Source organism: Limulus polyphemus, unplaced genomic scaffold (assembly GCF_000517525.1).
Source record: "Limulus polyphemus unplaced genomic scaffold, Limulus_polyphemus-2.1.2 Scaffold2192, whole genome shotgun sequence".
NCBI lineage: Eukaryota > Metazoa > Arthropoda > Merostomata > Xiphosura > Limulidae > Limulus > Limulus polyphemus.
Window position 1 is genome coordinate 123704 of NW_013667802.1, and position 13861 is coordinate 137564.

The 13861-nt window shown below is 31.4% G+C and overlaps 1 protein-coding gene across 10 annotated transcripts in view; it reads left to right on the top strand.

Annotated features, from left to right (window-relative positions):
• LOC106466223 (DNA-binding protein SMUBP-2-like) overlaps positions 1 to 13861 on the top strand; it is a 102245-nt gene that overhangs the window by 43660 nt on the left and 44724 nt on the right. For all 10 annotated transcript variants that reach the window (XM_022394190.1, XM_022394192.1, XM_022394187.1 and 7 more), the window contains exons 6-7: positions 4389 to 4558; positions 10949 to 11149. In XM_022394190.1, coding sequence (XP_022249898.1) covers positions 4389 to 4558; positions 10949 to 11149 — 371 coding nt within the window. The remainder of the gene's footprint in view (positions 1 to 4388; positions 4559 to 10948; positions 11150 to 13861) is intronic.

The following is a 13861-nucleotide window of genomic DNA, read 5'->3' on the forward strand; positions in this document are numbered from 1 at the left end:
ATTTTAATACTATGTATATATCACTCAAATTCTTAATTTAAAAGCAAATATAAAAAAAAACACAAACATAGATTTTTTGTGTGTCATGTGGTATGTTGAATGCAGCACTGGTTCAAATTAGATGTTTATGAAGTCAAAATACTAAGTCTGTAGTTTCGTATGAATTAGAAACTCAAATTACAGATATTGACAAGCTAGGATATAAAATAAGAAGGTCTTATCTTTTCTATTTGCTAAGATATTGCTCACATAATAAATCATAGTGGCACCCTGCTCACCTCCTTCCATTTTGAATAACTAATCAGAAGCTAAGAATATCCCTCTAGTGGTTTTTAAGACTTTCTAACGTACCTAGTATCATTTCTTTCTTTTAAATCAAGATTTCAATGAAGTAGGTAGTGTCTTTAGTTTGCTTAAAATTTCATATATTTTTTTAGAGTAAAATACATCTTAGTTACTAAGCTTGGTAAATTATAGTTGAATTCCATGGTATTGATGTAGTAATTTATGATTTTTTAGTTATTCAAATGTATATATAAAACCTAAAAAAACGTTTTGTTTCATATCCTCCATGTGCAAAATTTTTAAAGAGTTAGCAACTGAGTACAAAGGTCGTAACTAGAAGAGATAATTGTCTGCTCTACTTCTTTATTTACTGTTCTATGTTTTAGGAAAAATAACTTTAAGAACTTATTTTAAAATAGCAATAATCTATATACATATATAATGTATAATTATTGAAATTTGACTGTATTTTACAAAATACTAGTCGACTAAAACGCAGCCAAGACAAGTTACTTTGTACGGACCAAAGGTCACCTTTATGTTATTAGATATGGTAACATGAGTGCATGTGAGCCTCATTATTGTAACTTCTGTATTGTTAGCCAGGCACGGGTGAAAGGTCAATATAATAAAAATAATAGATGTATATATAAATGTATAATGTTGTGACATTTAAGCTATTTTATCTAAACACATATGTTTTCGTGTTATAATTTGTGTTCATTTTAGAATGAAAGATGCATAATTTATATTTATTTCCTAATTTTTTATGGTGGTTGCGAGATCGTTCAAATCTACTGAACCCGTACAGAGATTAATTACTGAAAATAACAGATAAAACACAAAGTTTTTTCTTAAGAAACATTTGATAATTATTTGGACATTATAAAATTTTCTGATGCATAAAAGTATTTTTAATGTTAAGATGAAAATTACTTTGCATGATAGATAGGCAAGATGTGAAAAGAAAAAAAACATTGCTTTACAAACCTTAAAACTTAATGATAAAAAGATTAGATATTTTGCGTATGAAAGCATTGTAATGTTTACTCATAAACTGCCAAATTTCGTTAACATTCGTTTACTAATTTAAAAGTTATAGCTTGAAAACTATGACAAGGACAAAATGGTTATGAGGTCGGTCTCAGGGACCGAGCCTGGGTTGAAAGAGTTAAATATTGCAGTATCGTTATCGGTCCAGGTTGTCAACTTATTGTCATAATGGATAATGTCTGTGGTAATAGCACCCAAATGCGCTAGGGATATCCCATCTATCAGACAAAATCGAAACGCTGATATCAATCTAGTCAGCTGTCAAGGAAAATCATTAAAAAAATCAGTCAAATAATTATACAAAGCTGAGTGCTTAACCCACAACGTCACAGCTTTTACTGCCTTTTACTGTCTATAGCCAGTTATGGGAAGGCAGTTACCCTTAAATTTCTTAAAGTAGAAATGAGTTCCAGATCCTACCTTCCATGGACTGTCATGTAAGAAACTAGCACTGGGAAATGTCTGCCTACTTTCCTGGATTGTGCATGCTGACATTTAAATTAGGTTTTGTGGTAACTCATTGCACTTTCTCCAGTAAAATACCTTTGTGGTGGTTAGGCCAGATTAGATCTGAGCACCTCTCTGGTATCTCTCCAAAGTAAATTCCTCCCTCTCCTGATTGTAGTGGAGCATGGAAAACTCTTGCCATTAAGGTGGTCAACTTGGAGAGTTTCTCACCAGTTGTGCGGATTCCTCCAAAAAGAGTCCAAGTGGGCAGTACAGTATGGTGGGAAGGAGGGCAGAGGTATTAATGTCACACCTATTATATAATCTTCTCAATTTTCCAGTGGTTTGGCAAACTGGATGGGGCAAAGTGTTCCCTTCATGTGACAGAAAGGGACTTGATTGTTATTCCTGTATGCGAGTCTGAGTTGAACAACAGAACACATACCAAACCATATGGCCATGCTACACCTCTTGTCCAACCAACCTGTTGTGTGCAATTACTTGGTTGATCTTGTCTTTTTCCATCCATCTCTATGACACATGGACTCATTTTGCCTTCCTCCTTTCATAACTCCATCCAGGCAAAAAGTATTCTCTGCATGAAATGAATATGATCTCCTCACTATAGGGTGTCTCACTTCATAGGCTTTCCCCTTCAGGCACCTTCTCCAAAGGAAGTTCATTTAGGTTTTTGCAATTGCACTGGCCTCTTCAACACATCACTGTGGGATTCTAGCTACTGAGTACAGAGAGGTAAGTATATCATTTTGGAAGTTAAAATTTCTTTACATTAGACTCTTTCATAATTTTTTGACAAAGTATTTTTACTAAACGTTTGTCTTTGAATGTATTGTATTCAGTCTCACTAGTCTAAGTGCAAGATAATTTTGATGTTAAGTATAACGTGTTTTTTTTATTTTACAGTTTTCATATTTCATTTACATGTCCTCTAGAACCTCATAAATGAATATCAAAAATTTTTTCAGTGAAACTTTATATTTTATCTGTTTGTTTATCTACCCTAATACTATACAGGCTTGGTCCGTATGTACTACCTCCTAACAACCACAAAAAATATGAAATAAATCTAAATTAACCTTTTTTTCTTTCTTGAATGACTGCATATTTTGATGCAAAATTACAGTTATTTATTCTAAACAACTTAAGGCTCATAACAGGTTACTTTTGTTTTCAATGAATTTGTTTTGTTTTCTTACTTTTTTTACCATGTCTAAGTACTGTGAATAACAATAAATCACCCAGCAGGAGTGCAGCGAGTTTAGTGTAAACAAATTTTCTGATTACATGATGCAATGTCTAGTTACATATGCCTAATCCATTCCTTGATGTGAAAATGATTTTTATTTTTACATTTTAGTTACTTTTGTTAAAAAATATTTGATACAAATTAAAAATATACATAATACAGAAATTTAGCATTTACTTTAGGATTGAGGCACTTTAGCTCTTAGAAACCAGTCTTCATTAACTTTTAATTTTTCTAAGTTGGTTGTCCAAAAAATAATTCATATAGCTTTCAAATATGTATTTTAAAACACAAACAATAATTCAAGCAGTAAAACAGAATGCCCCAAAATGAAAACTACCATAATTTATTTAGCTTTCTAATTGCCCTTTAAAATGATTTAAACTTTTTCATTATTTACTAGATCATCGACTGTGATCTTCACTGAATAAAACAATCGCACCTTGTAAGGAAAAACTAACTTGAGCACATAGATCACAAAGAGCCCTTCTGTTTGTTATAAACATGCGACATTGACAAATAAGCATGAGTAAATAATAATTTCAAGAGCATGAAGAGTTGGGAGGAGCTCTTGTGGTAGATGTAACAAATTTATTGATATCTCTAATAGTAAAGAACTTGGGAAGCTCTTATTTGAAATAATGGCCTGTCAATATCTGTAGTTGGTGTATCTAACTGGTGGACATTCTGAAACCTCTATAAGAGAAGAAAGAAAAAAAATCCAAAAATGGATAATTCAGAGCAGTGAGATATCAAGTTACACATAAAAGTGATGATTGAAAACTTACTTAAATATTTCCTTTTTTAAATTAAGAAATCGAAACTTGTATTGATTTAAATTATAAACTAGGTTTTTATGCCAAATTTATTGACATACATTGATGAAAAAGTTGTTTAATTAAATTTTGAATGTAATTGTAAAAGTTTTGACCTTTGCACTTTGACCCTTACCATTGAACATAGGGTTAATTGTAAAGAAAAGTATGAGAATTTAAAGAAGTACAAACTTTTATCGTAAGGGCAACCAGTCATAAAAACATAGCTTTGAAAGGACAAATAAAACCAGAATAAATTAAATTTTGTAAAATTTTAAAAAACACTTGAACCACAGTAATATGATCTTCACACAATATTCATTTGTTATTTTTACCTTATTGTTATTTTGACTGCTTGCCATAACTGTTAGCTTATTTTATGTTTGAACTTTTTTTCATCTCTCACATAGAAACCTTGACATCTATATAAAAAAAACAACATGGAATAGAAAGGAAAAGTTATAAAGATTCATTGACATTGTCTTTAACAAATCTTTTTCATATACTTTGTTTATTTATAGGGCAAAGCCATTTTCAGTTTTTTCAGTCAGAACTAAATGATTCCCAGAAAGAAGCAGTGATGTTTGCTTTGAAGCAAAATGAAGTAGCTATTGTCCATGGCCCACCAGGCACTGGCAAAACCACAACAGTTGTAGAAATAATCTTGCAGACAGTTCACCAAAGACAAAAGGTGATGTTTAGTTTATATTTATTAGTTTTTACCTATGGCCTAACTTTCTCTATAACTTTCATGGTAATTTTTTTTCGGTTTGATTTTATGACCTTCAGATCACCACCAAGATATTTGCTCTCATATAAACTGTACACTTCTAAGTAGTATAAATTTACTTTGTAAATAAATGCCTAACTTATATGAGTTTTGTTATTTAATTTTTTTTTCATTGGTTAAGAAATCTTTCTTTCATAAAAGTGATATAAAAGTTTTTTAAGCTTTTAAACAAGAAAATCAAGACTGTTCCTTCTCTGTGATGTTTTTACTGTTATGACTAGTTTGCTTTTATACTTATTTCCTTAATCACAGGTACTTTGCATACAACAGTATTATATAAGGTCATCAAGAAATTAATGTCACTTTTTTGTTTGGATGAAAAAACTCGAACAACTTATATATCCAAACAAAACATTTATTAAATGAAATAGTCTTCATTCTTATCAGTGATGCTTTTCCATCTTACAGTCAGGTTGTTAATGCCCTGATTAAAGAAATCACTTGGCTTTGAAGTAAAAACATATCAATGTCCTCTTTAACACCTTCCACATTTGCATACATTTTCCCATTATGGTGGTGTTGCAGTGAATGAAAAAGATGGTAATCTGATTGTGCCATATCTGGAGAATATGGTGGGTAGGGGAGAACCTTCCAACCCAAATCCATAATCTTATGTTGCATCAAACGTGTCACATGTGGATGTGCATTGTTGTGGAGAAGAACACCTTTCCAACTGATGAATGAAGGGCATTTCTGATAAAGGGCTTGATTTAAACATTCCAGTTGCTGATCTATGCATTGACAGTTTGCTGTGGATTGAGGAGTTCGAAATGAATTACTCCTTTGATGTCCCACCAAATGAAAATTATCACTTTCTGCAGATGGAGTCCAGGTTTTGAGGTCAGAAATGGTTTTTGTCTAGGACTGAGCCATTGTTTTTGGCATTTAATATTCACATTGAGAATCCATTTTTTCACCACTGGTGACAATTCTGTCCAAACATGGTTCATTGACATTATGCACCACAAGAGACGAAACAACGTTTACACGTTGGAAACGATGATCACTGGAGAGTTCGTGAGGCACCCAAACACCTTCTTTAAGGAGTTTTCCTATATTCCTTAGACGTTTATGTATTGTTTCATGAGAAACATGCAATTTCAGGGCCATTTCACGAGTGTGTTGCCTTGGGTTAAACTTAACAAGCGTCTTCAGAGCATCAATATTAATTCCAACATGTCTGCCCTTGCCATCACAGTTTTTAAGGCTAAAGTCACCTGAACGAAATTTGCTGAACCATCGTTGACACTTACGAACGTTCAAAACATTTCCATAAACTTCTATGATATTCTTTGTGGCTACAGAGGCATTGTTTCCCTTCTTGTATTCAAACAGCATTACATGCCAAATCTGTGACTCATCATATGCGATCACTATAAAGGATTAGAGTAAACTAAACTTTACACAGTATATAGGCTACACTAACATGGCGTTTAGGATTTCGTTTAACTATTATACGTGATGTATGTTTTATGGAGGATGGTTAGTGAAAGTTTTCCAAAATGCGACATTAATTTGTTGATGACTTAATACTTTGTTTTCCATATAAACATTCCATCATTTGCTTTAACTTTTTATTCCAAATTGTAATAAAAAAAGGGATTTTTACAGTAAGTGTTACACATATAAGATTCACAAGTTCAAATGACGAAAGACTGATATGTCTAAGTAATATTTTAGTTGTAAATATTTTTACTTTGTTACAGTAATTTTACGTATAAATGATACTGGTTCTCATAAGAGTTTGTGTTAAAGTACTGGAAATTTTGAGAGTACAGCATGTTCTAAGGGGTAAGATTTGTTGTTTTGTTCATAGATGGCACTACAGATATTTTTTTTAGCAATATTAATGTTTGTTATTGTAGAAGGTTGAAGTATAAAATGGTGTTAAGTTAAAATAGGAATTGTACTCCAGTTTTACTTTAAAGAAGCAAAAAAAGGTCTTCCTGCGAACTTGAAAAGTAAACCTTTATGCAATAGGGTAATTTAATAAAGTTAAAGTAGTATAGTTAAAAGAATATAGTTAAAGGAAAGCTGAAATCATTAAGGGTTTTAATTATAACTATGTATTGTTAATCCATCATTTTGTAACTTTAAAATGTCTTGAATTATTGAAAACATTTTTCTCAAAGTCATAATGTAATTGTAACACAATTAAAATTTACAGGTGATCTGTTGTCAAAATGATAGTGTTAAGCAATTAATGATACTATCTCCAGTATCATTCAGTGTTGTACGTTAGTTTGAGTTTTTGTTAAAATTTTTGTCGACATTTTGAGGATCAATTATTAATTGATTATTGATTGATTTCCTGGGTGGTCCATGTGGCCACTGAAAAATTGCCCATGAAAATCTGAATTTAAGTGATTATTTCATCTACAAGATAAATAATGTTTGTCATGAGAAAATTACAAGAACAGTAAAGTTATATTGAGAATTATTTATAATGTTATTCTCACATATTGAGTGAATGTCTCGCCATTATCCAGAGGGTTGGATGCATGGCACAATGGCGACCGCAGACTGAAACCCTATATGAACTCGCATTCACCCAGCTCTGACTGTGTACAGTGTATCTCCTAGCACGGGCTTTTTTGCATTTTGGGACAGCGTGAAGCTGATTGGTAACTAACATCTTCACACAGTGGGGAAACTTTTGTCAACTTGCCAATTACTGTATAATATATTAAGGAAAGCAATAGCATAATGTGATGGTATTTTTTAAAGACATTTTACAGTAAAACACAGATACTGATTAACACAATGTTGTATGCCTTTGTATATTTAATTGAATGAGAAATTAAAAATGTTATTACAATTATATATTACTTAACATCATTGCAGTCTTTACTCAACATAGTATCAACTTGATAAATATGGGTCATTCATTCTGTATCACGTGAGTAACTGCTATCACATCTGTAACACAAGATCATGTTCACTGTGATCATATGTACTCACAAATCTTCAAGAGACAACTTTAATGTAGTGTACAGTAATTGGTAAGTTGCCAAGCACCTTCAAGCTGTTCCAAAATGCACAGCACAGACACTAACAAAACTTTAGCTGCATGCTGTGCTGTATGCAATGGATCCTGGCTCCCACTCCAGGCTCTGAAAGGCTGCATGCATTTTATAATTTTCTCGGAGAAAAGGTGTATGTTGTGAGATGTCATCTAGGCCCAAGAAATGTTGCAAACAAGGATATTTGAAGCCCCATTCTCGAGAAATAGAACAGAGGGGTCTTGGAATTGTCACAATCCCTTCATAAGGAGTAAAACTTAAATTCCATAGAAAAGAGGTAAAGTAACTTGAAAAAGCCTGCAAAGGGAGATAAAACAATCCGTGTATGGTTTCCCTAGGGAAGGGGATTGTTCTGTAATTTAGGTACAAACATACATGTAGGTACCACTTTGAAGTTGTATTTTGGTGGTATGAATATCAATAAAGGACACATGGATTCAAGGATATTCATGGTGGGGCATGGCCTGGAAGATGAAGACTAGAGATATGACAAATAAAGAAAGAAAAAAAAAATTCTGGTATTAATGCAATAAAAAAAAAAAAGAGGAATGAAAAAATAATGGAAATCACAGCCTGCTAACCACTTTCCACCTGTTTTCCTGATACTGATTGCTCAGCCAGATTGAGTTCTGAATCAGAATAGACAATGAGATGATTTGTGTAGGAAATTAAAGGAGTCTTACAGTTTTGTAGTGCATCATTCTATATAGTTTTTAATTTATTGTAACACAATATTTCTACCTTATCCAGCACCAAGTGACCTGGGCTAACTTTGAGTGTTACACTTTATTGTCTTCCATTGATTGTACCTCCAAGCTTCTTCTGTTTTACTGTAAGCAAATGGCAAGAAGTTTGGGATTTGTTGTGTGTTTTGTTTTTACTTTTGAAGACAAAGCACAAGTGTTCAGAGTAGAAGTTCTGATCTCACCAGGTGTGATGTGACAGTTTTTTAAGTTCAAAGAGTGAATGTTTTAATAAAGACTGAAAAAAAAGAACTATGTGCACTCACTGTCTTGGATTATTTGTCTGCAGTCATCGTCAATCAGTCACATGAGTTTTTATCCTATTTATTTGATGGAATTGAGCAACCAAACTCATTTTACACAATTTTATGCAACATAGTATTACAAGTAAAAAGATCTATAAGTTATAAAGTACAATTCATTCAGTTACAGGTTGCTTCTTTATGAAATAAGGAAAAAATACATTGGCCACTTAAACTGCTGCTTGGCCACCCAAAAGACATGTCTAGGTGCTCCAGCTGGCTACCAAAAAAAACCATTAAGTGTAACCCATGCACTGAAAATTCTCTTCTTCTCTAATTTTTTTTACATATTAATTTGTTGTCATATGCATGAGTGAATACATTTGGCTAATTATTGGGTGTATTAATGTAGAATCAAGACTAGAGGAATCTAGATCATGCTTTCATAGTGGAAAATGCTAAATCTGACAGCAGTTAGCTAATCCAGGCTAATTTATAAATCATCCCAATTACAAAAAATGTTCAATGATATTAACAAAAGTAATTAATTACGTAGTATTGTTTAATGAATAGTTACATTGCTACCAGTAATCAATTGCTAAACAATCATTAAACATTATTTTATAACCAGTTCTCACCACTAGTATATATGTTTCTATGATATTGTATTAACACACTACATTGATTTCTAAGTTTACTCAAATCATTGTATGAAGTTCCCATCATGGCTTATTTAAGATAATAAAAATGGCCGTGTACATTCCAAGTAAAAATGATTGTCATTCTAGGAAGGTTTTCGACTGAATTCTGAAGTATTCAATCAGATTTTATGAAACCTGTGCTGTTTCTATACAGATAGAAATTTTGTTTTCATTCTGTTCCTGAAGTCCTCCGTTGTAATTATTATAATCTTCAAACTTGGTGAGATGTATATTTCATAGTCAAGGTTATGTAATTTTAGTCTTGGCATAAAGATAAAGTACTTACATTTACATGCTGCATATATTAAGAATAACAAGAGCTGTATGGCATTTGAGCAGTGTTTTATCTTTTGAAAAGAAATTTTATGAAAGCTAAAAGCATTCTACATTTTATTGAACTACTAGCTGATTGTCATATATTGGTAAATGCTGATTAATTTTTCTTCTGAAAATTAAATCTAAATAAATGTTTTATGAACATGGTTTTTAAAAATTTATTATAGTAAAAACTTGGGTATAAAGAATGTTTATCCTTTTTTCCTAGTATTTCATGAAAACTATTTTTTTTTGGTCTATATTTTGTCATTTCTTATAAGTGATTCTTGATTAGAATTTTCACATATGTATATTTTGATGTTATGTTCAAATATTTTTCTTCATAAAGCCTTATAGATTGAACTGTACGAAAAAAACTGGTTCTTGAGGAAATATTCCTACATGGTCAAATGTCTGACCCTGCAATTTATTAATTGTTATGGCAAAGACAATGAATTTTATTGTGAAGGGTAAATGTACAAAGGTATAACTTTGCATGTAAAATGTTTGTTAATATTTTGAATAAATTTTTAAAAATCTCTTACATAAAGTGAAAAACATCAATAAAAATGTATTGTAGAGCCATTTACTGCATTGAAAAGATATATAGGTTGTTTTTGATACGTACGGTCGCCCGTGTTTAATATGGAATATGATATTATTCTTTATTTAATCTATAATCATATTCATATTTTTGTGAATATTCAAAGAGCTTGTTGTAAATATGATAATAAATGTTAAAAATATAAATATGATAATAAATGTTAAAAATATAAATATAATAATAAATGTAAAATAAAATATATAATAATAAAATAAAATTTACATAAAATACTGCCTCAGCTGGGATTTGAACATGAGACTTCCATATAATAGTCGAGTGCTATAACCACTGTGACACCCAGTCCTTGTAGTTGAATGTTAACAGATAATTGAAACCCTTAATGTTATATTGTTATGGTTTTTTCTAATATTGTAATAACTTGCTCTTAACATGAGTTAATAATTAAATATAGTTGTGAAACAATTCCCACTCAACCGGGATTTGAACTCGATACTTCTGCTTGAGAAAATCCACTGAGCCAGTTTGAACATGACCAACAGAGAGTTGAGTATTACCAACAAAGAGACCATTACATATACAGAATGGCTTTTATAAACATATAGATCAGGTAAATTCAACATATCTTTACAAGCTCTTTGTTTTCAGTTATTAAACTTAATTAAATTCAGTCAGTACTCATATATGATAATTCTCTTGCTTCAGGTGCTTGCATGTGCTCCATCAAATGTAGCAGTAGACAACATGGTGGAAAAACTCTCTAAGTATAAAATTCGATTAGTTCGTCTTGGTCATCCAGCTCGAATTCTTTCTGTTGTTCAGCCATATTCTTTGGATGCTTTGCTGAAGAACTCAGACAGCAAGGATGTAATCAATGGCTTGTATGCAGATATTGACAATGTTGTGGTAAGTCTTATAAAAGAAACTAGAAGTAGTTACATGTAAATGTATGCTTGTGTTATTTAGAATTAGAGAGAAATGTACCTATGAAATCATGGGCTTTAGACCTGTCTTTTCTGAATCTTTTGTTATCTTATTCCTAACTCCTGTCTTATTTTCAGGTCTGTAAGCAACACAATAGAATCTATGGACATAATGTGCTCATAGAATGTTCTGTTATTATAACTCTTTTGTTGTGCAATTTTTCATGTTAGTTGTTTGGTATTAGTAGTTCCTGAAAGCAACATCTAGCTGTTATTGGATTATATTTACTTCAATATGCATTGTATAGCTTTCAGATAAACATTTCCTGTATTTAGTTCATACAAAAAGTTGCCTTATCTCAACCTAGGTAAGTTTTCACAAGTCATAAAATTAGTTTTGTTGCTGTTTTGAATAATTATTTATGGAAAAAATTTGCATAATTAATTGTGATTATAAGATTTAATACTGTAATAACTAAATATCTCATGATATTTAAGATCTAATAAATGTTTTTCTTCAATTGTTGTTCTGCCCCTTGGTGGTTCAGTGGTAACCTCGAGGTCTTATAAAGCCAAATATTGAGGTTGGAGATGTTTATGGTGTGCAAGCACAGATAGCCTATTGTTTAACTTTTTGCTGATAGCTGGCAAGTCATTAGAAATGTATCCTACATTTTAGGCCTGTTGGTAGTAACAATTCCTGTTCCACTTATAAAAATGTATTTAGTTGGTAAATTGAAAATATGTTGCTAATTTTTATTTTCAAATCTGAAAGTGTAATCTGCCAGTGGAAACTTAAGCTACATTATTAAATTTATATATAATAAGCAAGTTCAAAACATTAAATTCTAGGGATGTGACAAATATTCAATCCTATTGAAGTTTAATATCAAACATCATCTGATAGGATATTAATTTCATGATGAATAGATAATCAAATATCATTTCCATCAGTAGGTTCTCTTACAATATTACACAGGCACAGGTGTTGCACAGAGCTTGAAAAATCCTTAAATATCACAGTTGTCTGGAAAATTCTTTTAAATTCCAATTTGGCCTTAAAAAGCCCTTGAATTTCAATGAAATCACTTGAAAAATTGATAAATCCCTGTATTTTATAAAATTTCTATTATAATGCTTTCTTTAGTATTATATAATTAGGCCTTTCTGAAGTTTTTGTGACGTCAATAAATTACTAAATTATTTACTTTAATTAATTGTTTTTGTATTTGCCAAAGTGTGGCACCCTGTTCAACTTTCATATGGTTTCCAAAAAGCATGATTTTTCTTCTTAGTTTTTTCTCTGCCATAAAACACTTTTGCTAACATAATTTTCCAGCATCAGTGTGACGCAGCAAGTGTTTAGTGTAAAGACAAACAGTGAGTAGGGGAAAAACAACAACAAATGTTATTCTGTGTTACATTCTTTGTTGATGTTTGATAAGCCTATCTTCTTGAATTAAACATTCTATTATCTCATTTTTAATCATGGGGAAGTGCATATTTAATATGAAATGGTTAGGCCAAAAGGAATTCAAAAATCAGGTAGAGAACAAAAACTTAGTCAGCATAGTGTGTTATGACACTTCTAACAAAGTAATAGATCTGTACAAGGTGGGTGAAAGTGAGGTAAGATTACATATGAGAAGTATTGTATGTATTTGAAGGCTTTTGTTAAAAAATGTTTCTTCAGGAAAAAACAGCACAAATGTTTCTTTGTTTAGTGAGACAAGATCAGGAATTTGTCAAATGTTTCATGAATTTCTGTTTTTGGGAGTACTAGAAAAAAAAATATGGTTGAAGCCTCGAAAAGCTATTATGAAGTCTTTCAATTTTATTATCATGACAATGTGCAAATCCTGAGACATAATTCTACTTACACAATCATCACATATAATAGGTATTACATCATCTAGCCCACTCGTGGCTTCTAAACATTGCATCATCTCCCTCTGTATTAAAGAGTGGGAGCCCTGGTAGTTGTAGTTGTAATGCAGATAGATGTTATATAATTCAAAAGCATGGTCACTTGTGATGTTCCTACTGTATACTATAGGTAGTCAAGATAGCAGCAGCAGCAAGCACAATCCAAGCAACATTATCAGTCATGTATAAAGCATAGTCTCATGCTACCAACTACTGCATTCCCTTAAAGATCCTGTAATGGACACTCATTCTTGTGGAACTTTAATATTCCCTTGCACATCCAAAGAAAATTTTCAAACCCTTAATGAAGTAAGTAGTTTCATTATATGCTGTTATAAAGTAGTAGTCACAGCTGCTGCATATTTTCTCAGTAGTATGTATGGCCACATCTACTATCTGATCCAAAAATATCTGAATGCAGTCGATATTAGGAGCCACATATCTGATATCTGATCGGAACTACTATTTGTCCCATTTCTATTAAATATTGTATGTATTTGTACTTTTTTGGTAAACTGTTTGTTTTTCTATTGTTGCATATATGTAAAATGTAATCAACCAATGTTTCTTTGTTTTCTGACTATATATGTTGTCTGTTTATTGATAATTTTCCCGCATATGTAGCAGATTAGAACAGTTCAAAAATCTGTCAGCCTACTGGCTTCATTACTCAAAACTACAAATATCCTGAATTCTGAAATGTGTTTATTTGTATAATAAAAAAATATTTGCTGTATATATATATATATATATATATATATATATATAT